This window comes from Eumetopias jubatus, unplaced genomic scaffold (genome assembly GCF_037043125.1).
Source record: "Eumetopias jubatus isolate StellerSeaLion01/CBP00866 unplaced genomic scaffold, mEumJub1_p1.0 scaffold_1, whole genome shotgun sequence".
NCBI lineage: Eukaryota > Metazoa > Chordata > Mammalia > Carnivora > Otariidae > Eumetopias > Eumetopias jubatus.
Window position 1 is genome coordinate 149,173,861 of NW_028274807.1, and position 24,157 is coordinate 149,198,017.

Below are 24,157 nucleotides of genomic sequence, written 5' to 3' on the forward strand. Positions count from 1 at the left end.
TGTATCTTTACAATGTGGGGAATTCTGCAGTTGAGAGAGATCAAAAATCCCAATGCCAGAGAAGGAGCTTTGGGAAGAGGCCAGGTTGAGGCAAGTGAGTGGTTCAGAAAGAAGTCAGTGTCCACTGTGGACACGGAGCTACCTGCCTGGGCACACAGGTGGTCCACACATGCTAGACATCACACCTGCATGATCTGACTCTTGCCGGTGTAGGCAGCATAGTCTCCCAATCAGCTCATAGAGCGCTTGTGGGTCACTCAAGTACAGTGGGCTGCAGGTTGCAGACAGAGCCCTTCCCCAGACCTCCCTGCTTCTCTTCCAGTGTGTCCCCTAACCTTGCAAGGGTGGGCCCAGGCCAAGTTGGGGTCAGGATCCCTCCAGCCCCACTGGTGGGGCCCAGAGAAGTGGCAGGGCATCGTGCTCAGTGCCAATGGGCTGCACCCCCTTCCATTCCTTGGGCTGCACCCCTTCCATTGGGCTGCACCCCCTTCCATTCCTCCAACCAGCTGCCCCTCGGGATGGAGCCTCATTGAGCCCTGGCCCAGTTCCAGGGGCCACCAGACTATGTATTCTAAGGAGGATGCGAGTACGCCATGCTCTCAGCCCAGGGCCAGGCCCGCTGCCCTCATGCACACAGCCCTGCGATTTCCTAGCGGATCTGCCTGGGGATGAGAAGATTAGAGGCTGCTGGAGGAGGGAAGCTAACGCAGCCCACGCAGCCCCCTCCCCGGTCGCCTCAGGAATTGGGCCGCTGCCGGGCGTGGGTGGAAACAAGATTGCCACTGAAATGGGAAGTCATGATCAGGCAGGGGCTGGGGAACAGCAGCAGGATTGATGGGGAAAGCACTGGAAGAAGTCAGACCTCGGCAGCAGGCAACAAGGGAGGACCTGGTATTCTTATGGGGGTGGACAGGGCTGCCCAGGCACCCCCCCTGCCCTGCCCCCCAGCCTGGGCCCCAGATACCTGGAGATGTGAGGGCAGAGGATCCAGGATGGGCAACTGAGAGCAGAGGCAGGCCAGGCCAAAGGTCAGTGTAGACAGCAGCCCTGAATCACGTCATGTGCCCCACCCCCCCAGGGATGACATTAAAATGGCTGCCAGGTGTCAAAAGTGATCATCTCCCCATATGGAATGCCAGGCCCTGCTTCTTCACCTTGCCATTCTGTCCTCCTGAATGTGTTTGCTTCTTAAACCAAGGACATGTTTCTGACTGCCTTTGTTCCAACCTTACCAGTGCTTTCTTCAGAATTCCAATCCCTAGCTCTCTGGCAAGCACAAGGTGTGTCCTAGGAGCTTGTGAGAAGTTGGAGAGGGGCCCAGAGTGGGTTTCCAGTGAGAACCGCACACCCGCCAGCACACACCTCCCAGCCGTAGGGGCCCCCATTCAAGGGAACTCCCTTCTGGGGCTGGCTGGGAGGAGGAGGCCCCAAGCCAAAGGTGGGGAGGCGGTGTGCCTGACCTGTCAGCCTGGTGATGCTCCGGAGCCCGTCTGACCCATGTGTGGTAACAAGCCCGCCGTCATTTTCATTTACCCTCCACAAGGCTGGGAAGTGGACCCAAGGCCACCCTCTTGTCACTCTGCCAAAGGTCTCTTTTTTAACAAAAGCTAAAGCTTTGCACTTGCAGGATGGTTTAACAACAAGCAGTGGTCCAGAACCCTGCAAAGAGAGATGGATTTTGCACACCTCACTTAAGGAGTCTCGGGTCCCTAGCCCCTGATAAATAACTTAAGTTCTGGCCTTCTGGCACCCTGCGACCTGAGCCCCTCCCCCGAATCCCGGCAGCTCCAACCCCAGGTCCCTCCTCCCTCTCCCCAGCTGTCTGGTCTGCTACCCAGTGCCCATCCCAGCTCCCCCCCAACCACCTAGATAGTCACCTCTCCATGTCCTGACCCTGCAGTTAGTCCCAGATGCCCGAGGACTGCCCTTGCTCCTTCTCTGCTCCATCCCCCATGTCCCTTACCTGGAAAGCAGAGTCAGACCTGGGGACACAGGTAGAGGGTGTTCCACAGCAGGAGCCCTAGATTTTCAAATGCTGAGCCAGCTCAGAGGCCCATCACTACCCCATCCTTCACCAACAGATGTAGCGGCCCCTTCCCTGGAAAGCCCTCAAGAGCTCTGGATTGCTTCTGGGTGGGATTCTGTCTTGTCCCTGGTAATCCCAGATTGGATCTGACTTCCCAGGAAGCAACCCTGTGCTCATCCTAACCCCGTTACTCTGAAGGCAAGATCCCATCTGCAGGCTTCATCACTGGATGAACCCATGGTTCTCCCATAGACCCCGGGCCAAGACCCAAGAAATCTGGGGGTAAATGCCCCAACCCAGACTGTATCTGAGCCCTTGGGAAAAGGGACGAGAATAATCTTCCATCTTATAGCCAAATTCACTATATTCAAGAGAACTGGGGGGTGAGGATGAGGGCTTAGGCCATCAGCAATCCTTAAGTCAGATCCCTGGGCTTCAGTTTCCCCATAATGGACCCGAGGCTCAGTGCCCCTAGTATGGTGCCTGCCTCGATGAGCCTGATCCATTGCCTCCACAGGTCCTGAACCTCTTCCTGGCTCTGCTGCTCAGCTCCTTCAGCGCAGACAACCTCACAGCCCCTGACGATGATGGAGAGATGAACAACCTCCAGCTGGCCCTGGCACGCATCCAGCGCGGCCTGCGCTTCCTCAAGCGGACCACCTGGGACTTCTGCTGTGCGCTCCTACAGCGGCGGCCCCAGAAGCCCGCAGCCCTTGCCGCCCATGGCCAACTGCCCAGCTGTGTTGCCACCTCCAGCCCCCCACTGCCCCCGGAGTCAGAGAAGGCGCCTCTGGCCCGCAAGGAGACACGGTTTGAGGAAGACAAGCGACCAGGCCAGGGCACCCCCAGGGATACAGAGCCTGTGTGTGTGCCCATTGCCGTGGCTGAGTCAGACACGGATGACCAAGAGGAAGATGAGGAGAACAGCCTGGGCACAGAGGAAGAGTCCAGTAAGCAGGTGAGTGCCCCCCCCCACATATATGCAACACCTACTCATACAGGGCCCAGGGCCGTGCTCGCCAGGGCTCCCAGACTTGCTCACAAAGCAGCTGCCCCTGCCAGACTGCCCCAGCAGGAGTAGGGTGGCGGTAGATGACAGGCCACCCCCAAGAGGCAGCCCAAGGGGGTGTTGAGGCCAGCTGTCAGCCCTCTCTTCCCAACCCAGCCCAGAGGGGACCTTGGAAGGGGCTATTGTCCATCATTCGTCTGATGCTAGCCACGAGCAGCTAATTGTACAGAAAGGGGAACTGAGGCATGGCAAGAGAGAGACTTGCTGGGAGTGCCTCGCGAACGTACGACAGAGCCAGCACTCCCGCCCCCCCACCATTGTCCCCCTCCAGGACTAAGGTAGAATGTCTTGGTGAGGGAGGAGAGCAGTCTCCTGACCTCCTGACTGCCCTTTCCCCTCCTCCCCAGCCCAGGGCTAACTCTGAGATTTAAAAATAAGCATCCCTAAGATGGCAGGTGTCAGAGACAGCACTATCTTATCTCCCAACCCGTTATTTTTAACACTTAGGACCAGAGTCTGGACAAAAGAGACAGTGCCCCCCACCCCCTCAGTTTTCCTGTGGCCTGAGCCAGGCGCAAATGGCTTCTCCTTAGGTCTTTAGGTCAAACAGTGAGTGGTTCTCTGTCTGGTTGGGCCCATCCTGGCTGCTTGCTTTGGGCCTGCACTGGGTGGATCGGCTGTGAAGAGCCACTCCTCCCCACACGGGGAATTGAATCGGAGCCTCCATGCTTGCTTCCACATCTTTCGGCCTCCCAGTGGTCCCAGAGGCCGGCTTCCACCCCTTTGGTCAGGCTGTGGGACAGGGACGGTGTAGTCAGGGGAGGGCTGTGTTGGCGTCGCCAGGACCATGGCTACCAGTTATCTCCTGCTCCTCTCCTTCTCTTGAGCCTGTTGGCTCTGGCTCCCCGGGGCCAGTGTGTGTGTGTGTGTGTGTGTGTGTGTGTGTGTGTGTGTGTGTGCGCGCGCGGAGGAGGACATGCACGCGGGGTGCCATGGGAACTCATGGGGGAAGTCCGTATGTCCCTCCTAAGTGGAGTTGCCAGCATTTGGGAACTGGGCGTTACAGCCCAGCTGCACCTTTCCACGGAGGGGGAAGAGCGGGAGATTTAGGCCAGGCTGACCAGGAGCCTCCCAGTGGCCCCCTCCGGGCCCTCGAGGGAGAGAGCTTCGGGGACCTGAGGCCCCATGAAGAGGGCAGGAGGCAGTGTTCCAGTTGCTTAGGCAAGGCCCTGGGAACACTCCGGCCGGGGAGCTCATGGGCTGGGGGTTTCTTCAGCAGGAATCGCAGCCTGTTTCCGGCAGCCCAGAGGCCCTCCCAGAGCCCAGGGCCTGGAGCCAGGTGTCAGAGACCGCCTCCTCCGAGGCCAGTGTGGCTCAGGCAGACTGGCGGCAGCGGCGGAAAGCGGAGCCCCTGGCCCCAGGGTGCAGTGAGGTAACACACACCTTTGTCCCTGAAGCCGGCAGGGCGCTGCACTTGGACTGGAGCCAGGCCATGAGAGCCAAGCCTGGCACACGCCTGCATTTGCTGGTGGGAGCCATAGCCACGGTCACAGGCAGTGTGGGAGACCCATCGGTAGAGGAGAGCACAGGGGCCCTGTCCTGACAGGGGAGAGGTGGCATGGAAATTCTGGAAGCGGCGAGCCCAGGCCCCTGAGGCAAGACTCACCCTAGCCCTCCATGTGTCCCCCACTCCTCACTCAGTTCCCGTGCTTTGGTCCTCTTTGGCAAATGTTTGTCCTGTGAATTACCCCATCCCAGGGGACTTCGGCGGGGTGGGGCGGGGGGGGGGCCTGAGAACAAGTTCTTGACACATTCATTGGCCACCAGCTGCTTCTCTCCGGGACTAAGGCAGAGGCCGCAAAGGGGAGGCCTACTGTAGAGTTTTGTTCTGGCCACAGAAGGGTTTTAATTTGAATTCGCCACCAACATTTAAAACCTGGTAGCTTTTATGTAAAAAATAAAAACAAAAACAAAAAATCCGCATTTCTGAAATGCAGAAAAAAGTGGGAAAAAATGAAAACAAAACAAAACATTGGAAGAAGAACCACCCCACCGGAGACAAGTGATAACCGCCTCCTTGACACCGGCTGAGCTCTCTGGTTTGCCACAGACCCTACTTGCCTAACTTCATTCCACTACCTGCAGGCACTCCACCCCTGTAAGCATTTGAGTCTATAGCCCCCGAGCTAAAGGACTGTGGCGCTGCTGACTACGCCCCCCGCCCCCCCAACACCCCCCCACACCCCCGTTCTCGCCAAGCACCGTGGAAGGTAGAGGGCAGGTGTTCAGAGACAGTGCAGCGTGACCCTGGCCCTGGAAGGTAGAGGGCAGGTGTTCAGAGACAGTGCAACGTGACCCTGGCCCTCGGTCGTGCAGTTGTGACTTGCTCCAACAGAACATTGCACCTTTTGCCTTGTCCCTTTCATGGGAGGGGCTCATGGGAGGCTTGGCGATCACCATCCGCTCTGGAACACGAGCGCCTGCTGGAATCTTAATCCTGATGGTGCGAGTCATACTTCTCCCCCCACAGGGTCTGACACACAGAGGCATGTGGGAACAGGAAGACGCAGGAGGGGCACAAAGTCACGGCTCTCATACTGGAATGATGACACTTCTTCCTCTCCTCAAATCAGTGCACTCACTCCATCAAAGGGAGAGAGAGGTGGGATGGGTTTTCCTGAGAAGGCCCCCTCATCTCACCTGCAGCCAGATCCTGAGAACTTGCCTTCCAACCCAATGCCCCCGGGGACTTTATGCAGCTCCAGTTATCTGAAAAGCAAAGTAGCACGGGGAATCTCCTCTGGCTTGTGCCTTTCCCAGCCCAGCTGCCCAGTGAAGCTGGGGGCAGAAGGATGAGCCCTCAAAGCCACGGGGACCCCAGAAGGGCCAAGCCTCCACCCTGCACCCAGGAGCCCTCTCGACTCTCCACCAGCGTCCAGCCCTTCCCCGTCACAAACACCAAAACTAAAGAGGACTTTGAGAAAGCAGCAGAGTGATTCATGGAAGGAAAGGAAAAGAAGACAGCTTCAGGAGCAGAGGCAGGCCCAGGGACTCAAACCAGCTCATCTCCAAGTGGAGCCTGACGCAGAGGGACCTGGGCAGGCCCGCTTAGCTGGCGGCGTAGACGGGATCCGAGGCCACCAAAGGCTTCCTTTCCTTCTCAGAAGCCCCTGCCCCTGCTATGCCTGTCTGTAGAGCGGGCTCCTAGGAGCAGAGCCTGAGACGGGCTTCCTGTGCAAAGGGTTTACTGAGGGAGTAAGCTGATAGGGAAGAGTGAGAAGCAGGGTGAGGCCAACGAAGAAGCTTCGAAAAGCCAGGTTCTGGATTCAGGCCTCAGCCTGGTCCAGTGGGGAGCCCTGGAGCATGGCGCTGTACATGGCATCGTCCCCCGCCCACCAGGGGAGGGGTTGGCCTTGTGTCTTCCCACGTCAGTGCAACACTGGGTGTCAGCCACCCCGGCTTGGCTTGGAACCCCCAAGCCATTACTGGGCCTGGCTGCTCCCTGGCTCCAGACGGGGTTCTGGAGAAGGGGCCAGCTCAGCAGCCAGCGTTCACAGTGCAAGTGGGCCTACCAGAGGGAGCTGGGCCGAGCACCAGCAGTGACCACTACTGCACCCTCCGACGCCCGCACCCACACATGACCGACAGAGACACAACACCGCACGCACACACCTCGCTGTAATCAGATTAGGCAAGGTCGGGGTGGCCGAGCCCTGCATGGCCAGGTGGGGCGGTTTCCAGTACCTTCTTGCTTTGACTCCAGACTCTGCCCATCATGCCAGCACTCGTGAACTGAGTGAGAAGCGTCGGCCGGGTGGCTGGGCTTGCTCTGCTCGTCTGACCTCCACCCGTGTGTGCCTGTGGTCCTGGTTCTGACTCTCTTCTCCGTGCGGCATGCCTGTTTTGGCCGCGTGCGCCAAGCTGCCACCATGTGTCCTTGTCCGAGTGTGTGTCCGTGTTGCCACCCATGTCTGTCTGTTCCCAGCTGGATGCATTCCACATCCCCAGTGCTTTCCCTTCCCCCCTGCCCCCGACCCTAGACTCTGGCACACCAAAGCGCAGACTCAGGAGCCCCTGAGGTCCAGCCTCAGTTCGGCCCGGGTTGGGTTCCCACCCACGCACCCTGGGCTCACATTTCCAGGTTATGCAGTGGAAAGTAGTCTGGGCACCTCCCCTCAGGGAGCTCCTGGCTGCCCCAGATGCAGGGCTCAAGGCCGGAGGCTTCCACGTGGCCCTCACCCACCCTGCCCCACATCCCTCCCCACAGACTCACGAGGACAGCTGCTCAGAGGGGAGCACAGCTGACATGACCAACACTGCTGACCTCCTGGAGCAGATCCCTGACCTGGGCGAGGATGTCAAGGACCCAGAGAACTGCTTCACTGAAGGTACTGCCCTGAGTGGCCCTTTACCTGAGGTTCTCTCCACCCGGAGGGACAGGAGAACCAGCAGCTCCGTGGGGTCCAGGGCCACGTTGTACCCCACCCTGACCCCGATGCTTGCCCTCCTTCCCCATTCCTCATGACCCTGGGGGCCCCTCCTTCTACCCAGGACCTGATGACATGCCTGCCCATGGAGTGCTGGGCCGGGCAGCTGGGGGTCAGCCACACGGAAGACCCGTGACTCTGCATTGGTAGGGCGATAGCACAAGCGTGTGCCCCCTGCAGCAGGCGCTCCACCTTCTTCACCTGAGCTCTTGGCCTATAGTTGGCCTTCTGTAAATAGCCACAGGTGTGACGTGTGCCCGTGGTGGTCATCGGCATCTATAGCTTTTACGAATTGGTGGTGAATATTCGGAAGGCAGCTGGGATAAAATGAGAGTTTGTCCTCCACGTGGCATGTCATTTAGGGCTCTCAGTGAGGGCTTTGCCCTTCCCACGGTTCAAAAACTGCAAACATGGAGAAGACCCCGGGACAGAGTACCCCAGGAGTTCTGGAATATTCCCCCAGGGGGAGAATTTCCCAGATGAGCAGAGGGGAAACTGGAGCCCAGCCTAGCCCTCGCCTCCCCCCTGCTCAGATCTGCCAGGCCCTTTACCCGCTCACTGGATGCCTACTCCATCCGGCTTTTCCATGGAGCTCCTGCTGAGCGTGGGCCCCTGAGGACAGCACCGTGGTGCTCTCTGCTGTCCCGTCACACCTGCCCACCGTGTCACCCTGTTCACGACTCCACATCATAACCTCTTTCTCTTGGTCACTCCTTCCACCATCCAACCTTTCACCATCCGATGGGGGCATTTGCAGGCCCTGGACTGGGCCTGACCCCCGCCTCCCCACTCCCTCACAGGTTGTGTCCGGCGCTGTCCCTGCTGTGCCGTGGACACCACGCAGGGCCCCGGGAAGGTCTGGTGGCGACTGCGCAAGACCTGCTACCGCATCGTGGAGCACAGCTGGTTCGAGACGTTCATCATCTTCATGATCCTGCTCAGCAGTGGAGCCCTGGTAGCCTCCTGGGGATGCAGGGTTGGGCAGAGAGGGGTGGAGGAGCAGGGAGGGCAGGGAAAGCAAGGGTCCAGCTGAGAGCCAGGCCAGAGACTGGGGCAGAGCCTCTGCTGCAGATGAGCTTCCCTCGGCCCCCAGAACAGGAGTCAGCTCACAAACTCACACCACCGCAGCATGTGTGGAAATCAGAGCAAGATGGGCTCACAGAGGTCATCGGTCCAGACCCCTGTGTCCCACCAAAGGGGGAGTGATTTGCCCCATTTCACAGTGTCCAACTGGCATGGGTCACAGGCCACCAGCCACCCCCCCACCCCCAAGCTCTGGTGACACACCCAGTTGCACCTCACTCAGGTAGGCCCTTTCAGTGCAGTTAACAATGCCGCCTGAGATTCTCCTGGTAGCTCCACTCACTCTGGCTGCTCCAGGGCTAGAGGCCGGGCTACGTAGGTCACACGTTGTCACATTTGTTCCCAACAACAGCCCTTTGTAGAACCATTATGTAACATGCCGAAGGTCCCTCCACTCGCAAGCAGCCAGTGTGGCATTTGAACCCAGGCAGTCAGATCCCAGAGTCCTTTGTCTTGACCTTCCACTTGTTCAATAGGTCTCTTCTCAGCGATCCTTGTGTCTAGTCCTGTGAGCCGTGGGGAGCAACAGGAGAAGGAGACCCCAGCCCCGGCCTCAGTGGCTCAAAATCTAGGTGGGGGCACCCGAGTCAGTAGGTTTGAGGTAGAGATCAGCTCAAGAGAGAACACTGAATAAGAGTGGAGTAAATGCCTTCGAGGTCAGGGGAGCTGCAACAATCAGGAAGACTCCTTGGAGAGAGCGGGTGAAGCTGGACTGTGGGGGACAAGGAAGTTGGCTGAGACCAGGAGAGCAGGGAGGCCTTCCAGGAATGCCCCATGGGGGCTCACCAGCACCCTATTCCGATCTCTCAGAGTCCTTTCAGGAGGAGATGGGATAGCCCTGGAGAGGGTTCTAGAAGATGCTGGTGAACAGGGAGATGGGTGGTCAAGAAGGCAGAGGAGATAATCACTTGATACCAAGCAAGCAGTTGGTACCATTGGGGAGGTGAGAACCCCATGTCTGAGCAACTAACAGGGAATGCTTTGAACTCCAGAGCAAGAGAGAAGGGCACTCTGACCAAGGCTATGTGCCTCCACTCTGTGCTGCCTCCTGGGGTCAGGCCATGAGGAGGCACTGTGGCTGTCACCCCTAAATCTCTGGGCCTCCCATCCCATTCTGTACTGCCCTCCCCTGTTCCAGAGTGGGCCTGGAGCCATGACTTAGAGGCCACATGCTGTTTTACCATTGGCAGCTAAAGCCAAATCTCTGTAGGCTTCAGAGAAGGATGATTTGACAATATGTTAACGAGTTTTGTTTTTAAACAGCCACAAACAAGGGCAGCCAGAGCCATGTAGTCTGGGCTGTGGAGGAAAAACTCAGCCTGGCATAAGTGAGGAGGAGTTTTGGCAAGCAAGTGGGGAATCTAATCAGGGTAGACAGCCAAGCACTGTTTTAAAAAAAAAAAAACACGTCGATGATATATTGAGAAAAAGAAGTCTTGGGTGTGTTATTTAAAGTTATAAACTTGTTTAACAGAAAGCAAACTATATATCCCTTCCAAATTGTTGAAGGGAATTTTCTTTTAAAGAAAACAGAGCACTTACAGCAGGAGATAGGAGAAAAAGGAAGGAACAAGGAAACATTAAACCAGGAAACGGAAAATAATGTGGCAGAGGCAAAAGCAAATATGTTTTAATAATCATGGTAACTGGATAAAATTCATCTTTTAAAAGGAAAGGACTCTGAATGGATTTAAAAAAAAAAACCAAAAAACAAAACTTCACCTAGGTGCTCTTAAAGGACAAACCAAAAGTGTCACTCAGAAATATTAGAAGTAAAATAATAAGATATATCAGGCAAATGCAAACAATCACAACAAAAATCAGAGTGTTTTTGTTTGTTAATATTAAACAAGGTTGAATTCAAAGTAAGAATGAGATAAAGCGGGCCCAAGCTATAATAAAAATAAAACTACTGGGGCGCCTGGGTGGCTCAGTCATTAAGCGTCTGCCTTCGGCTCAGGTCATGATCCCAGGGTCCTGGGATCAAGTCCCACTTTTGGCTCTCTGCTCAGTGGGGAGTTTGTTTCTCCCTCTCACCCTCCCTCTGTGCTCTCACACACTCTCTCTCTCAAATAAATAAATTTTTAAAAATAAAACTATTATGAAGATATTTTTGCTTGGGATTGCATAGCACTTATATCAAATAAAAACTATTAGAAAAAAAAAGTGGCAACAATGCAATAGTACAGGGAGATTTTACCACACTTCTATTAGTTCCTGACAAATCACATAGAAAGAACAAGACTATGAGAGATCTAAAATATATATATAGTTCACAAATTTGATCTAGCCTAATAATAATAAAAACAAGAACATTTAAATAGCACCCATTATGTGCCAGACACTATTATAAGTATTTTACAAAGATTAATTCATTTGATTCTCATAATAACCCTAAGAGATAAGTACTGTTATTAAGCCTATTTTACAGATAAGGAAACTGCTAGATATAGCAAAAATAGAAAGATTAAAAAACAACAACAGAAATAATCCTTAGAAGTGTAAAAGTCATTCTTAAACTGTGGATCAAACAGAAAATAGTTTGGTGGTAGGTTCATGGGTGCTCATTATATTAATAAGTAAGCAAATAAATAAAATACAAAGGCTACTTGTGGACCAAAGATGACAGTGTGTTGTAAGTCAAAGATTATAATTCAACCAATTCTGTCCACTTGAGATCTAGAAAAATAAGAAAATTAGAGGTAGAGAAAAAAAACTAGCTGGGGGGATTAAAAACTAGAAAATAATAATATTGAGAGTACTGCTTGTAGGATGCAGCCAAAGCTGTTATAAGAGGAAAATACATAGGGGCGTCTGGGTGGCTCAGTCAGTTAAACATCCCACTCTTGATCTCAACTCAAGTCTTGATTTCAGGGTCGTGAATTCAAGCACCGTGTTGGGTTCCACACTGGACATGAAGCCTACTTTAAAAAAAAATAGAGGAAAATTCATAAACTTAAACACTTCTATTATTAAATAGAAAGAAGGTAAACTAATTAATTAAACTCAAGAAATTACAAATGTAGCAACAAAATAATCTTAAGGACAATAAGGAAATAATGAGTAAAATTTTTAAAACAAATTAATCAATTAGAAATAAGTAATAAAACTGATATGAAATTCCAAAGCTGATTCCTTGAAAAATTAAAACAATAAAATAGATAAAGCAGTAGCTAATCTGATCTGTCACATCTCCAAGGATGGGTTCTTTTGCATTCCTAAGGAAAATAATTCCAATCCTGTTTAAAATGTTCTAGTGTATGAAGAAACACAAAAAGTCTACACATCATTTTCATGCAAGCTAAATAATGCTGATTTTTAAAACCTCAAGTATACCAATAAGAAAACCATAGGTTCGTTTTTGTACTCCATACTTATGAATAGTGTTGCAAGAATCCTAAATCCATGCAAATAAGAACCAATGATATATTTTAAAAATTAAATAAGTGTTTAATATATATTCTAAAATGGCAGAATGGTGCCATACTAGGAAATGTATGTATATGAATAGGACAGAGATGAAAAAACATACAGTTATCTCAATGAATGCCTGATTTTTAAAACTCTAGCAAGAATAAAAATGAAATACATTTCCTTAATTTAGTGAAAAATGTATTCTCAAATTAACTTCTATTATCATCATTAGTAGTAAAATACTTGAAACATTTTCATGAAAGTCAGGAGTGAGAAAAGGATGACTTAACTCCTTTTTAGCTGTTGTTCCATTATTGAATAATGATCTTGAAATACTAGCCAGTGTAATTAACCAAGAAAGGTAAACATACAAAGTAAAAATTGGGAAAATAAAAGAATTGAAGTTAATAGTGTCAAGTATAAAATCAGTTAAAATAATAGAAATAAATATAACTGTAGCATTACTTGTAGATAATGACTGCTAGAAAAATTTTAAAACCTATTAAAAATATTATGTGGCCAGTTATAAAATAAATACCCAAAGAATTGTTGTTATGGTTGTTTTATACAACAGAAAGCATTTAGTCCTAAGTAACATTTCTGGAATAGTCCTTATTTGCCAGACATTGTAAGCACAAAGTAACTGAGAATAAATATGACATGAGATGTGTAAGAGGTACATGCAGAAAATGCTAAAATTTTGCTAAGCACTGTAAAAGAAGACAGACCAATAAATATACCATAAATGTACTCTAGTCTTGGGTAGGAAGACTCCATATGAGATCCTAATGCAGTTAATAAATTCAGTGCAATTACAATAAATTTGCAACACTTTGAAAGGGAATTTGACAAAACATTGCAAAATTTTATCTTGAAGATTGCTAAAAATGGCCAGGAGAATTCATATGATATTAATTCAGGAATAAAGAGCAGTAAAATCACACAGAGAGGTCCAGTAGATTTCAGAAAGTGTAGAAATGTAGTTTAGATGATAAAGTTGACTTCTAACCTATGGATTTGAAGTGGATTCTTTAATAAAGTGTTGTAACAGTGACAAGCTAGTCTGAAAAAAATATTAAAATGGATATTTGCTCTTTACCAAAATAGATTGGATTTTTAAAACTGTAATATAAAATAACAAAGCCAGAAAGTTCAAAAGAAAAACTAAAAGAAGAAAAGAAGCATCATTTTTTCCCCTAGCCTTAAACTAGATAAGGCCTTTCTTAACATGACACTGAAGGTTTTACTAGGTGAAAATGATAATAAATGATAGAATTATATTAAATGATTTAATAATAATGAAAATAAAGGGTGGAACTTCAGTATGGTAAACGAAAGTAAACAAGATTTTTTTATAGGTTGAATTTATTTATTTTGTTTTCTTTTTCAAGTTTTTATTTAAATTCCAGTTAGTTAACATACAGTGTAATGTTAGGTTCAGAAGTAGAGTTTAGTGATTCGTCACTTACATACAACACCCAGTGCTCATCACGTGCCCTCCTTCATACCCATCACCTGTTTAGCCCATCCCCTACCCACTTCCCTCCATCGACCCTCAGTTAGTTCTCTACAGTTAAGAGTCTGTTCCCTGGTTTGCCTCTCCTTTTTTCCCCCTATGTTCATCTGTTTTGTTTCTTAAATTCCACAAAGGAGTGAAATCATTTGGTATTTGTCTGTCTCTGACTGACTTATTTCAGTTAATGTAATACTCTCTACCTCCATTCACGTCATTGCAAATGGCAAGATTTCATTCTTTCTGATGGCTGAGTAATACTCCATTGTATATAAATACATCTTCTTTATCCATTCATCTGTCGATGGAAAAAGTGAAGATTTAAAGGCACACAACTAGGATAAAGTGTATAAAACAAGGAATTAACATCTCTGAATAAACCAGATACTCAAGTAAAAAAAAAAAAATAGACAAAAAAGGTGCACAGGCAGCTCGCAAAAGGAACACTGCAAATATCCAAGGACATGATGTCAGCATTACTAGTAATAAAATACATTAAAATCTAACAAAATACAACTTTCATTCCTTAGGCTGGGAAAAGTGACAAGGGAGAAAGCCCACCACAGGGGAGTGATGAGGAAAGAACCAACTCCGTGCACTACGGAGGGAGGAGTGTCTCTTGGTGTCCCGTGCCGGAAATCCTGTTCCCAATCTCTACCCAAAGTACACCTTTGACCTGGCTCCCCAATTCTAGAAATTTATCCTAAACAGATCATCAGACACAGTGTTCACTGCAGTGTTGTTTCTACTAGGAATTAAATTGGAAACAGCTGAAATGTTCACTAATAGGAAATGTGGCTAAATACACAAAAGTATATGCAAATAATAAAATATTATGCAGCCTTTTAAAAGAATACTAGATATAACATGTGTTCACATTATAGAGTAGATAAACACTCAAAAGATTGTTTAGTGGAAAAGAAATTTAAAAGCAAAATATTTAGTCTATCTTAGAAAACTGTGTACTCGCATGTGTACACACACAAATAGTGAGTGTCAAGAAGAGTCTTCCCCTAAATGTTAGCGGTGGCTACTATAATGTCATGAAATCGGAGGTGCGTTCTGTTCTTTTTTATAATTTCTATATTACTTAATTTTTTGTGGGAAGCACACATTTTTATAATCAGAAACGACGACAACAAACCACCTACTTTTTGTCTTGAACAACTCCCAGAGTCCGTTCTAGGACCTGAATTACCCTGCCATGCTGTCCATACTGAGATTGGATTAGCCACATATATGCTTGGGCAGTGCACGTCAGGGCTGACGGCACTGGCCACCTGGGCCCCCGTGACTCACCGGGCCTGGCAGGGAGGCCCATAGTGACAGGCAGAGGCGACTCCCCCAGGCCCCCGGTGACGTGTTCAGTTGCCTAGCGGGGGAGCCTCTGAGCACACTGTGGGCGGGGAGATGTGGCTTGAGAGGCCTGAGTACAGATCAGCACAGGAGGTGTAAGAGGGCACCTGGGAGCCGGCAGAGTTCCTCCGTTGGCTCAGGATTTCGGGTTGAGGCAGAAACAAGGAGGTGGAGAAAGACCCCTTCTAGCATGTTAGAAACTTGACTCCTGGATTCTGAGGGTCGCAGGAGCTTTGGGATGGATCCCCAGGATACCTAGTCTTGCATTTTTCCAAACTTCTCACTGACAAACTGCCTTCACTAGCATTTACTGAAGGTTTTGCTTTAAATCAACTCTCCCTGGCTTCTCTGTGTTTCCATAAACACATTGTAAAGGGAGACTTTTAATGACTGTTATCATTGGACACCAATTTTGTGTCCTATAAAAAGTAGGTAACTGCATCAGGCAAATAGAGTAAAAACACAGTGGAATGAGAACACCAAAAAGAGGGTTCATGGGGTTTTCAGCAGAAGACCCTGAGCTGCGCCCGCACACACTCTCCGTGTTAACATGGGAGATCAGCAAGGTTTAGGAAGGTGTTAGAGACACACGAGCTCAGAACTGAGCCTCACTCTTCAGCGTGAAGCGTTCTCACCACATACTGTGCTTTGTTGTCCACATATCGCGTGAGATCGTTTCATGAGCCAGGTGAGCGTGCTCTTCTAGTCCGGTGTGACCTCAGAGGGGCCCCTCCACCATAGGCCTCACCTCTGCTCCCGCCCTCCTGGGCAGCACCCGCTGTCAGAGATGAAGTCTCGTGAGGGGTGGGATGGGCAGTGGTCGGGACGTCACGTCCCCCTTGTCCGGCCTGATCTGTAGGCCTTCGAGGACATCTACCTGGAGGAGCGGAAGACCATCAAGGTTCTGCTCGAATATGCCGACAAGATGTTCACCTACGTCTTCGTGCTGGAGATGCTGCTCAAGTGGGTGGCCTACGGCTTTAAGAAGTACTTCACCAATGCCTGGTGCTGGCTGGACTTCCTCATCGTGGATGTGAGTGTGGCCCAGGAGGGAAGAGGGGCGGGGAGAGGGGCTGCCGGTGCGGGAAGGAGCTGAAGCAGAGGCACGGAAGGACAGGGTGACAGGGTGGGTGGGAGTCAGCAGGCTGACGCTGAAGGCATTCATCTGGGCTGCAGAGCTGGCAGAGGGGAAGGAGGCAGTCGTCTCGGGTGACAGTCATCTCGGGTCACAGCGGAGCCCCGGGCCCTGCCCATAAGTTTCCCAGTCTGGGAGGAATAGGAACCTGGGTCTGGCCATCAGAACCCCAATTTTGGGAGACAGAGGAGTAGGGGGAGACCTCGGCTTCTGGGGAGACTGGACTCACCACAGGGCAGAGTGGGGAGCAGTCCAAGCAGGAGTGCCCCCCACGCACACCGCCCCGTCAGGATGGCCAGAAGCCAGGGAACACAATAGCCCATACCACAGCGCTCACCACGCGTGTTGTGAAGGGTCCGTCAGGCCCACTAGCTAGGTGGCCAGCTAAGAGCCTCTGTGTCCATACATGGTAGGAGGCTGTCTGTACAGGGGAGAGGGTGAGCCCAAGGCCAGACGGGACGGCATTGGTGAAGGGATTCTGGGTCGGCAGGGGGAGGATCCTCCGGGCTCAGGGAGAAGGTACCACTTGCGGAGGATGAGAGAGGGGTGCAGCCACCTGTGAGAAGGCAGAAAGCCATGAGGGCTGGCTAAGGGGCCCTGGGTTGCTGCCCTGGAAGATTGGGTAGCGGGCACAGCTGCCCTGCCTGTCCAGGGAGGGTCTAGGACTGGAGGTGGCATGTCCTCTGAGCACCCAGTTGGCAGATAGAGCGGGAGGCCTCTGGCCCACAGCGACCCAGGCCCCAGGACCCTGCTGGGTGCCAAGCAGGGTAAGCACAGCTGAGTGGGAGAATAACCAGAGAGGAAAATGAGACCAGAGTGTGGAGCCGCCTCGGATCTGCACTCACTGAAGACGAGGGGGGACAGGCAGAGACGAAGGGCTCAGGGGAGGCTCACCATCTGGTTGTGGAGGTTCCTGCAGAATGGAATGTGGGTCAGCATCTGCAGACCGGGAAGGGCTTTCCAGACGGCACCCGTGGCTTCCAAGCCTGGGCCTCAGGCTCTGCCCACCAGTAGGGGCTGTCCTTCCTGTGGTGGCACAAGAGGTTCAGGCCTCTGTTCAGTCCCCACACCCTCACACCCCACTCAGAGGTCAAAGGGAGGGAGGGACTCAGCTTGGGTGGGAGGTCAGCCCGTGGGTGACCATAGGAGGAGACATGTATGGAGATCTGTGTGGAGACACAGATCCAGGTCCTTGGGCCTCTGGTTCCAGCCTCTTTCTATCACCCCCAGTGACTGAGAGGATGCTAATGTTGGGGTGAGGGATGCTAGGGTGGCAGAGAGAGAATGGGAGGGAGGTCTAGCTGCTCTTACAGCCTGGAGTCCTCAGAGCCTCCCTGAGAGGAGGAGAGGACCCGGGAGTCCTCCAGCCCCGGGGCTGTGGGAGGGCCTGGGATCCTGGCAGCTCTGCCCTGAGGCCCCTCCCCTGGCTATTCCTGCAGCTTCTTGGGAAGTTGGGCCTGCTGAGCGACTCCCCTCAGGGAAGGCAGGAGGGGGTTTGCAAAGACTCCTGGGGAAGCCCACCAGCCTGCCACCTTGGGGAACTCAGGGCTGAGGGTGGGCGAAGGAGACCATCGGTGCTTCCCGTCCAGTCCCAGAACTGGAGAATTAGCCTGTGGAGAAGGAAACGGAGGCTCACAGCAGAGAGGGGACTTGCCCCGAGGTCGAGGAGGCTGGACTCCGGCTTTCCTGATGCTGGCCATGCTGCCCCCCATCCCATCCCCTCACTTCATGGGAAAGGTGGTCTTCAGGCCTCAGGGTCTGGAGAAGGATATTTCCAGGATCAATTCCTGCATTCTAATTTTCAATTTTCAATAAATACTATTGAGTATCTACTATTGTAGGTGCTAGGGATCTCGGGGAACAAAATAGACTAAAACCTCTGCATGCATGGAGGAAGGCAACCACAGACAATAAACATATTCGATAAGCTGGCCGAATACTCTGGGAGAAGCTGATGTGTACCAGGAGAAATAGAATGTGGAGAACGAAAGGCGATTGGGAGGGCCAGGAGTCCCGCGAGGGGAAGGTGTGGATTACAACTTTAAATAGGCTGACTGGGGTGGGTTCACTGAGATGCCACTGGAGCAAATGTGAAGGAAGTTGGGGTTAGCCAGGCAGATGTCTGCGGAACCTTCCACGCAGAGGTTGGAACAGCGGTGCAAAGGTCCTGTGGTGGGAGCGTGCCTGGCATACTTAAGGAACTGCAAGGAAGCGGGAGTGGCTGGAGCAGAGTGGGGAAGGGAAGTGCAGGAGATGAGGCGGGGCTGCAAGGGGCAGAGGGGGGGCACCGCCTTGGAAAACCAGGGGCTTTTATTTAGAGCCAAGTGGGAAGGCATTGCAACACTCTGAGCAGAAGAGTGGCACGAAGTGACTCCATTCCTGGAGGAGCGCAGGGGTGGGGGTGGGGCCCACGTGGAGGCAGGCAGAGGAGTCAGGAGGCCGTGGCGGCCATCCAGGGGAGAGAGGACAGGGGCCTGGCCGGGATGGTGGCAGTGGCAGTGGTGAGAAATATTTGGACTTCTGATGTATTTTGAAGGCAGAGCCAACAGGAAATCCTGCCGGGTTGGATGTAGGGTGTGAGAGACGGAGAGGAGGCAGAGATGACGCCAAGGCTTGTGGCCTGAGCAGCTGGTAGGATGGGGCTGCCATCAGCTGAGATGGAAGGGCTCTGAGCGGGGCAGCTGCACAAGCTTTGAAAGCACAGACGATGGGGGCGCACCGCTGGGAACTAGGTGGGCAGAGTGGCCAGAGCTGGTCGCTGGGCCGTACAATCTCTGCTTGCGCCTCCCCTCTTTGAAGATGTCCGATGTTGCACAGTCCGGCTTTGGGGAAAAGCCCCAGGATTGCCTGTGGGCTCCCAGTCAGCCCAGGATAGTCCTTCCTTCCCAAAAAGAGCCTTCTTTGGGGGAGAGAAGGGGAAGGTCCAAGAACTTGACTTGAAGGAAAGTCCGTGGGAACCAAAGGCCCAGGCTGTGTGTGCTCACTCCTCCATGCGGTGGCTGGCATGGGAACTCGGTTTTCTCTCTGTAGAATAGGGAGAATGCATCCCAAGTCCTCGGGTTAGTGGGTGCACATCGCAGGCTCTTGGCAAAGAAAACTTGTCTCACCCCCAGCCTCTTGGGCCCCAGGAAGGCCAGCCCAGGGCGTGACAGCCACGAAGTTGATATAGCCGGAAATAACAAAGATTGAACACGGGGAAAGCCTGCTGGCTCTCTCACACCAGCGCAGCTTCAGGTGGGCCGGGAGCCCTACCACCCGTCTCCAGAGCTGTCCCCATGGCGCTCACTCCCCGCTTTACCTCCCACAGGTCTCCCTGATCAGCCTGGTAGCCAACACCCTGGGCTTTGCCGAGATGGGCCCCATCAAGTCACTGAGGACCTTGCGTGCACTCCGACCCCTGAGAGCCCTGTCACGATTTGAGGGCATGAGGGTAAGGGGAGTGACTGCCTTCCTGCCAGGGCAGTGGGAGGGGACTCCACTGAGACACTCCCAGCTCTGCTTGTTGACTGAGCAGCCCAGCCCGGAGCTGGGAATGTGGCCACCCAGGCTGGTAGGAGCACGGGGCAAAATCTCCTGGAGAGGTGCAGCTGGGCTTGCAGGCACCCAGAGGGTGGAGAGCTGTGAGAGCCCCCTGGGCCTGTCACCGCCTGCCCCGTGAGCCGGGGAGCCTCTGTGCTTCTGCTCCAGGGTGGGAGGACATCTGTGTGTGCCCTCTGTGTCCATGTGCCCGCCTGCATGCCCTCCTCCTGGCAGACGTGGGCTGTCTTCCTCCGTCTGCGATGGGCCGTAGGGCTGTGCTGGTCAAGGTGAAGGAAGCAAGGAGGGAGCAGCATATCCTCACCATCGTGTAGCGGTTGGCATTTGCTTAGCAAACTCTTTCGCACTGATTTTTAAGGGCAGAGCCCTATGCATTTTTCAAGTCATCAAATTTTACCAAAGAATATGTGCATATAAGACAACTTTAAAAGCCCCACCAAGGCACCTGGGTGGCTCAGTTGGTTAAGCGTCTGCCTTCAGCTCAGGTCATGATCCCGGGGTCCTGGGATCGAGCGCCACATTGGGCTCCCTGCTCAGCCGGGAGCCTGCTTCTCCCTCTCCCTCTGCCGCTCCCCCTGCTTGTGCTCACTCTCTCTCTCTGTCAAATAAATAAGTAAAATCTTTAAAAATAAAATAAAATAAAAGCCCCACCAAGAAAAAACATTACCCCATAATATATAGCAAGAAAACAAACACATATGTGCATTTGCGTGCACGTGTGTTTTGTGTTTCTTACAAACGTGGACAGTTCTGCCGTGGCTTCAGCAGCCACGCCTCTGTGTCTCGCTGACCCAGCAGGCACCATCCCACGGCCCCCATTTTTTGATGGTTTTGAACTTTGCCCACACCCCCATGAGAGAAACAAGTGGCTTATTCCTGGTGGGAAAGCATTCGCAAGTGAACCATCTTACCTAAGTTAAATGTCTCTTGGGATTAAGGGCATTTGATTCCCGAGGGCTGTGGGGGAGATGCGAGTTGCCAGGAATGCCTCTGTTGGGGCTGTCACCACGGAGCCAGCCAAGGGCAAACCTGAGCATTGGGTGTCCCACCCTGTTCATCATGCCTGCTGGGGACCAGGGAGCCCCTGTCACCTGCATGTGTCAGCATTACCCGTCCCAGCACCACGCTCACCACGCGGCCCCACACCAGCCTCACTTCCAGTCCTGACTCCCGGACAGCTGTACACTTGGCCCTCAGCGTCATAGAGCGCACCATATGCGTTTGCCAAGGAAGCCTCTCCGGGGTGCTCTGAGTTTCGATGACAAGACCAATGCCAGGGCTCCACGGGGTCAGAGAGCCACTCCTGGGTAGGGCAGAGGCATAGGGAGCCCCCATGCCACACCCCCTGCCCTCCCAGCTCAGCTCTCGCCGCAGTTTTGGAGAGCTGCCAGGACACCTGCCAGACACCCCACGCCGAGGTCCCCTGGGCGTCCTTTAGGGGGAACACCCATCCTCCCTAGTAGCAGCAACCCCAAAATAAACCAGAAACTTAGCTCAGAGAATGTGTCTCCAGAGGCCCTTTCCCATCCGATTGCTGGCATACTTAACTAGAGAGACCCTGTTGAAAATTCAGTTTGAAGGTCATGAATTCAGGGCAGGACCAGAAGAGAAAGGCAGAGGTTCCAGAGTTGCAGCAGACATTAGCGTGCGAACACAACAAAAAGGGCGGCTGTGTGTGTGTGTGTGTGTGTGTTCTCTCCCCCCTCCCCCGACTCCCCATCATCTCTCCTTTTATTCCCCATCAGGGCTTCCAGCCAGGGGTGGCCCTTCCTCAGGGACAGGAAGTGTTCCACTACCCCACCCCCACAGGGACCTGTAGGCAAAGAGTTTAGTGGGGGAAAGGGGGGCGTGGCTAGGCGGATCTTGAAAAGGGCATATGCTCTGGGCACCCCCAGGAACGGAGCCTCTTCTCTGTCCACTTGAGGTTGTGGTCAATGCCCTGGTGGGTGCCATCCCATCCATCATGAATGTCCTCCTGGTCTGCCTCATCTTCTGGCTCATCTTCAGCATCATGGGCGTGAACCTCTTTGCGGGGAAGTTTGGGCGGTGCATCAACCAGACTGAGGGAGACCTGCCTTTGAACTACACCATCGTGAACAACAAGAGTGACTGTGAGTCTTTCAACGTGACTGGCGAGTTGTACTGGACCAAGGTGAAAGTCAACTTTGACAACGTGGGGGCCGGGTACCTGGCCCTTCTGCAGGTGGTAAGTCCTGGAGACTCCCACTGGCTCCCCAGCAACAGGGACCTTCACCCACAGTGTGGGCGGGAGGGGGACAGTGGGGCCCCTCTGGGTCCTCACAGAAGGGTCACACTGCCCGAAGGAGGCTAAGGATTCTCCAGAGACTTCTTGGCTCCTGGAGAAGTCCCTGGATTTTCCATTCTAGAACAGGTGCCACATTCTCCCAGACACATGGCATGGGGGTTCAGCCCTGAGGCAGACCCAGCTTCCTGGCCAGCGGTCAGGTTGACAGCCTCACGCCATCAGTTTGGTGGTGTGATGACGCAGGTTAAAAATCAAAGACCAGAGACACACAGAGACGGAACTATTAGCCACACTGTGACTCCAGCCTTCTGTTACAAAAAGTAGTAACACCTTCTGTGTTGTTTCTGATGTGTGAGATGTTGAAACACACATGACCCTACCCCGTCCTTCCAAGGTTTCCATTGATTTTTGAGGACGGTGGCTTCAGTGAGCATGATACCTGGCATAATATTAACCTACAAGTGGCCGTGACAGCAGACATGCAGACAAAATCATAACACAGAGAACCATAACCTGCTTCACTTGCTACCCCAGGCTTAAGCCCAGAGACCTGTCTCTAGTCCCCAAAGCAGAGGAACACTCGGTGGGCTCTCATCTGAAAACTTAATGCACATCTACTCGATCCTCCAGCCCTCCTTTCAATCCCAGGGGTAGCTTTCTCCAAAGACTCCCCTGAAATACCTCCTACAGAACAAGATTAGAGCCAAACCTGGAGAGCCTTCTGTCCCTGGGACTTCCCTCTAAATGTCAGAACTTGGAAGGAAAGGCCATTCTAGACAGAACGACACAGTGGCCAGAAAAGCAGTCACAAGCATCTCGTCACCTTGGGTGCTCTCCAGCAGTTTCCAGAGCCTGCCCAGCCCTCCCGGCACCGGGCAGGGCTTCCTGGCACGGGGAACTGAAGTAGCATACTCTGGGGCAGCCTCAGTTTCCCCATCTGCCCTGCCTGTGTCAGAAGAACTCTCAGACATGAAAGTTTATGTGGACAGTTGTACCCTGAAAGGAGGCTCAGGGCAGGATTGGCTTTTGCCAAGAACACCAGTGACAATCGGCCTCACCACCAAGCATGTCTCTCAGGCTCTTCCAGAATCTTTGTAGCAGCCCAGACTGGGGCAGACAATGCAGCCAGCACCACAGCCCTGTGGCATTCGGCCTCCTCCTCTAGCGCCTTGGGGTGGCGGGCTGGAGCAGGCTTGTGTGGGCTCACGAGAGCTGACTGTTGCATTTTCAGATATTTTGCAAGCCATGATTAAAAATTAGATTTTATAAACTTATAATTCACCAGGTGATATTAAAACAAAATCGTGGGTGCCTGGCCAGCTCAGTCAGTGAAGCAGGCCACTAATTGCTCTCAGGATTGTGGGTTCAAGCCCATGTTGGGTGTAGAGATTACTTGAAAATAAAATTTTTTTAAATCAAAATTCACCATTACCACCTATTATCATGGATGCTCTTGAGGTAATTTATATGTGCTGTATCCGTACAGTGGAAATACTATAATGCTCCCCTCCTATGTGTCTGTGTTCAGTAACAGCCTGTTGGTAACTTGAAATTGGCCGTGGTAGGAGTAGTTTACCCAATTTACCAATTTGTTTACCCAGAGAAATTGGCAAACACAAAAATCAGGGCTTTGTTTTCTTCTGGAAAACCGTTTGTTAGCCATTTACCAACACACGGCTGGCAAAAAGACCCCCTTAAGTACGAGGGGAGGTTGGGATGCTTCAGGGCCATCCTGAGAGGCCGCAGAGCAGAAGCCATGGGCTTCTCCAAGGTGCATGACAAAGGGGACCTGGTCAGCACTGGGGTCCACTTCTCTGTCCCTGACACCCACTGAAGGACTGCATCGTTTTAGAATCCGGAATGAAGGTGGATCTCAAAAGCAGACCTCCTTCAGTCCTCCTCAGTCTCCTGGCCAACATCAAGAAGCTTCTTACCCCACTCCATGGCCTCCTTATGGTGTGTGCTCAGCCAGCCTCCCTCCAACTCTAGCCCTGAACAAGAAGGCCTTTCCTTGACCACCCAGCCATGTGGACATGGCCTGAAGGGGCTGGGCAGGATACTTGCTTCTCCTAAGAGGCTATTTCCTGGCCTCATCTGTCCAGATAGGAGCCCCCAGTAGTTTAATAAATGCAAGTTAAATGATTCTTACTCTTGTCTTTTCCTTCAAGGCAACATTTAAAGGCTGGATGGACATTATGTATGCAGCTGTGGACTCCAGGGGGGTAGGTAACCATACTGGCCTCTCCTGCCAAGTCAGGCACCTGAGGCTCCAGGACACTTGGCCACTAGGGCATCAGTGTCCACACCCAAAAGCCCACCCCATAAGGGCCA

General features: G+C 52.2%; 1 protein-coding gene across 8 annotated transcripts in view; it reads left to right on the forward strand.

The window, feature by feature from the left end:
* Window positions 1–24,157, forward strand: part of SCN5A (sodium voltage-gated channel alpha subunit 5) — an 80,280-nt gene that overhangs the window by 48,491 nt on the left and 7,632 nt on the right. For 3 of the 8 annotated variants that reach the window (XM_028107067.2, XM_028107066.2, XM_028107064.2), the window contains exons 16-23: window positions 2,544–2,984; window positions 4,312–4,467; window positions 7,303–7,423; window positions 8,323–8,477; window positions 15,748–15,921; window positions 19,331–19,453; window positions 21,485–21,766; window positions 23,995–24,048. In XM_028107067.2, coding sequence (XP_027962868.1) covers window positions 2,544–2,984; window positions 4,312–4,467; window positions 7,303–7,423; window positions 8,323–8,477; window positions 15,748–15,921; window positions 19,331–19,453; window positions 21,485–21,766; window positions 23,995–24,048 — 1,506 coding nt within the window. The remainder of the gene's footprint in view (window positions 1–2,543; window positions 2,985–4,311; window positions 4,468–7,302; window positions 7,424–8,322; window positions 8,478–15,747; window positions 15,922–19,330; window positions 19,454–21,484; window positions 21,767–23,994; window positions 24,049–24,157) is intronic. The other 5 variants (XM_028107071.2, XM_028107065.2, XM_028107068.2 and 2 more) reach the window with 4 other exon arrangements.